This window comes from Lolium perenne, chromosome 5, assembly GCF_019359855.2.
Source record: "Lolium perenne isolate Kyuss_39 chromosome 5, Kyuss_2.0, whole genome shotgun sequence".
In the NCBI taxonomy this organism is placed as follows: Eukaryota; Viridiplantae; Streptophyta; class Magnoliopsida; order Poales; family Poaceae; genus Lolium; species Lolium perenne.
Window position 1 is genome coordinate 157,151,201 of NC_067248.2, and position 4,239 is coordinate 157,155,439.

A 4,239-nucleotide genomic window follows, 5' to 3' on the forward strand; every position below is an offset into this window, starting at 1 on the left:
GGTTAATGATTCTAATATTTTTTCTGCCTCTGCTAATGGGGTCTCTCCTTTCTGGAAAGGAGTGTCCTGAGCCGATAAGGCGGCTAAACTAGGATACCAGTGGAAAATTGGGAATGGTAAAAATATAAAATTTTGGGAGGAACATTGGCTTGGTCCATCCAGTTTAGCTATTCAATACTGGGAGTTATATGTATTGTACAATAATCAGAACTCTACGATTGTTGAACTATGGGGTGGTGAAAATTTAAGAGTAACCTTTCGCAGATGCTTCAGTCATGAGTTAATGGTGCAATGGTACCAGGTTTTGAATATTGCGCAAACTATTAATCTCCCTAATGAGGCGGATTCTTTGAGTTGGAAACTAGATTCGAGTGGTGCTTACACTGTCAGTTCCCTGTATGTTGTGCTTAACTTTCGAGGGGTAATGCCTGTAAATATCCATGAAGTGTGGAAAATTAATATCCCACCAAAAATGCAGATTTTCCTGTAGCTGGTTGCTCATAACAAAGTAATAACTAGAGATAACCTTTTTAAGATGCAAACAGTCAATGATCTTTCCTGTTTTATTTGTACTAAATCAGAATTGTGCGCTCATCTCTTTTTTGATTGCAGTGCCACGACTTTAATTTGATCTAAAATATAATTTCTAACTAAGGTGCAAACTTCTCTTTTCACTTAAAAAGGTTCATGGATCGGATGCCATATGGCAGGATGTGCCGGTGTCCATGTGTCAGGCAGTGCCAGGGATCTGCAGGTTGTTGAGGGCGGCGATGAGGGCAGGGTCCATCTGCTGTTGCTATTATGCGTTGGCTCCATGGGGACCCTGAGAAGTATAGGCATGGGACATCATGCCAGGTCGTGGGCCGAGGAGGCCGCGAGACGGCACCTGCCATGGCGTTAGTGCGCGAGGCTGCCAGGGAGTCGGTGGCGGTGGATGCCACGGAGCCTGCTGAAGCTGAGCACGTGTAGGAGCCCCAGTCCAAGGGTTGAACTGCCAAAGATTATCGCGGCCGCGCCCTCGTCCGCGGCCTCCGCTGCGGAATATGTTCGTGAAGTACCTGGTTTCGCGGCCACCGACGCGATCGCCCCCGAAGGGACCAGGCGTGGAGCGATCTCCAGGAGGGGGTGCGCGAACACCCCCATTGTTGCAGCACGCTCTGGCCCATGGCCAAGAGTGTTGTGGAGTTGGCGTTGCGAGCATCGGTGCGTCGTTGTGTTTCTTCAAAGATGAGGGCGGAGCGCCTGTAAAGAAACGAGGGGAACGACACCTGAAAGGGGAAAAACGAACGCAGATGGACGTAAGTGTCATTGAGACCCCGGAGGAGTGTTAGAACTAGTGTCTCGTCGTTGATGGGTTGTCCGAGGTCGATGAGCGAGTCCGAGAGACTCCTGATCTTGGCGCAGTAATCGTTGATGGAGAGATCGCCCTGTGACGTGTTGTGGAAGTCGGCCTCATGCTAGATGGCGCGTTGCTTCTTGTTTTCGTAGAAGAGGTTCTCGATGGCCTCCTAGATGCGCGTAGGAGCCGGGGCGCATGACGATGCCGAGAAGGTCGGTGTCGATGGAGCCGTAGATCCAGGAGAGTACGGTGTAGTCGTCACGGCCCTAGTCAGAGGTGGGGGACGTGTCGTCATGATAGTCGCTGAGACATGTTGTCTTCGTAGCCTTCTCCAAGAGCTACGACGACCCATTGGTAGTGCCACCACTGACAACGTGAGAGTTTTTTTTACATCTCTGCCCATCCCAATGCAACATTGTCGTACTAAGCACATTGAGCTTGACATTAATTTTGTGCGCGAGAAGGTGGCTCTCGGTGCTCTCCGGGTTCTCCATGTTCCCTCTAGTTCTTAGTTTGCTGGCATATTCACCAAGGGTCTGTCGTGTGCTTTATTTCACGAGTTTCGTTCTAGCCTCCACATCGGTGAAGCACCGAGTTCAGACTGCGGGGGCATGTTAGGGAGATATCCTCCCCCGCGTGTAACAACATTTAGTTAGGATAATTTCTTGTGTAACACTTCATGTAATCATGACTGTTGGAGTCCAAGTCCTTGTGCATATGAATAGAGGAAGAAGGGGACGAGGTGCCCTATTGAGCAGCCCGTGTAATTCGTTATTGCAGTCCCAAATCAATTAACACACTGAACTCTCTCCATTAACCACAAGTAAGTTCCTTAGGTTTTAAACATTACGGGTTATGCATGCAGGTACCAATCTTTCTACTACTTAGGCGTCATTTTCCGTTCAGCCAAGTGAAAGCAAACGGGAAAGAAAATAAGAGAGAGAAAGAGTGGAAGAAAGAAGAATGGGAGGGGAAAAAACCACGTAGACTGGTGTTGACCAGTTGAGGTTACCTTCCTTCGTGGCAACTCACTCTATCCGTGAATTTTCAAAGTCATTAATTGGTCGCTTGTACTAACGCATTATAGTCGAGGAATTCTGCTGGCCTACAAATATGCCCGGTTGCCGGTCCTCTTCAGTATCCCGGGTGGTTTGTGCGCCTCATTTCTCAAAGCACCACTTGCTCACTGCCATAGTTAATTTCCAGCTGCTCAAAGCCATGGAAACCAGTCAAAACAAAGCACCTTTCTTCTTCAACTTCCTAAGGGAGGGCCTCCTCCTACCGAGCCGCAACTGGAGGCTCTTCGCATCGGTCTGCGCACTTATCCTCGCCTCCACCACGCTGATCGACCTCGCCTACAAACCCTTCGCCAACGAGACCAAGCTCGACGTGAAGGCGTTCAACACCACCGAGCCCGGCACCCCCAGCCCGGACTTCGCCAAGATCCTACTAAAGGAAATCCAAAATGGTACCAAAGATCTCCTGCTCGCCAGCGCGGGGTACAACCTGTTCCCTTTTGTCGTCCGCTCCGCCGTCCGGATCGTCGTGCTCTTCGCCGCCGTCTTCACGTACCCCGGTCAGGAGCGTACTATTACTACCTTTGGCGCGCTCATAGGCCAAGCTAAGGAGCAGATCAAGGGGCCCTTGCTCACGGTCGCGTTCGTCTACGTCCTGGAAACCGTACTGTACATCATGTTTGTGGCCACGACATCACTTCTCATCCTTCCCATGGTGAGCCCATACTTCGTCACTTCGCTTCCTCTGCTCTTCCCCTTCGTCCTGCTTGCGGTGGCCTTGCTGCTCTTCTTCGCTGCCCTCGTCTGCCTCCAGTACTTCAACTTCCTCGGCTCTTTCAGCGTCGTCCTGGCGGTAGCCGAGCCTGGCTGCTACGGCGTTGCAGCGTTAGTCAAGGCCTGGAGGCTGGTCCAGGGGAAGAAGAGGCAGGTCGCGCTGTACTTAGCCGTCACCTGTGGCCTGGCCGCCGCCGTATCACCCGTGCGCATGCTCGCGACGACGTTCACGGGTAATAGCGTCGCGCTAGGGTTGCTCCTGGGTTTTGCGTGCACGCTTCTGATGGCGCTCGTGCAGCTGTTCTCCGACTGCGCCATGACCGCGTTCTACTGCGAGTGCAGAGACAAGGGGGCTAATGGATACGCCAAGCTATTGTAAAAGGACAGTGCTGAGCGTCCCCCGGGGGATCAAACACTCCGATCCCCCGGGTCGCCAGCCGTAGATGCAAACAATCAGAACCGTACACCACGGACAAGGGACAACGAGAATTCCCACCTAGAAAAATAAAGAAAAACACGCCCACCTGTCGCTGTCTTCGTCCACGGACTCATGCTGCCCAGGTGTGGTCCTACCTCAGGTTGGGCATCCCTCCTCGACCGCTCTGCCCCAGTGCCCCATCCGTGCAGGCCGACGGCGCTCCTCTGTTGGTCAGGACCGTCGACGGAGAACCCGGCGCGCCGTCGCGGACGCAGCAGCTGGTAGCAGCCCCGGTGTGCCTCGGAGCAACGATGGCGGCCGCTGGTAGCAATATATGCAGCCCTACCATTGTAGCGACGCCCAACCGTCGATTGGAGCAAGGCCGGCCGCCACCCGCTGCTACCCACGGCCTCCGCCGCTGCTTCGAACGGTCGCCATCCTGCTGCAAACGGCGGCCGCAGCTGCTACCCACGGTCTCGGTCGCTGCTACAAACCGGCCGCCGCCCCTGCTGCAAACGGCCTCCGCGGTTGCTACTACATGCCGCGGTCGCTGCTACCCACGGCCTCCGTGGTTGCTACTACCTTCCGCCGCCCTTGCTGCAAATGGTCGCCGCCGTTACTACCGACGGCCTTCGTGGCTGCTACGCACGGCGGCAGCTGTTGCTACTGCCGGCTGCCGCCACTGCTGCCGA

General features: G+C 53.8%; 1 protein-coding gene across 1 annotated transcript; it reads left to right on the plus strand.

The window, feature by feature from the left end:
- The first annotated feature begins 2,471 nt into the window (after positions 1-2,471).
- On the plus strand, positions 2,472-3,508 carry LOC127300328 (uncharacterized). Its single transcript, XM_051330427.2, has one exon. The coding sequence runs from the start codon at positions 2,558-2,560 to the stop codon at positions 3,506-3,508; it is 951 nt and encodes a 316-aa protein (XP_051186387.1). The 5' UTR covers positions 2,472-2,557.
- Positions 3,509-4,239: the final 731 nt, after the last annotated feature.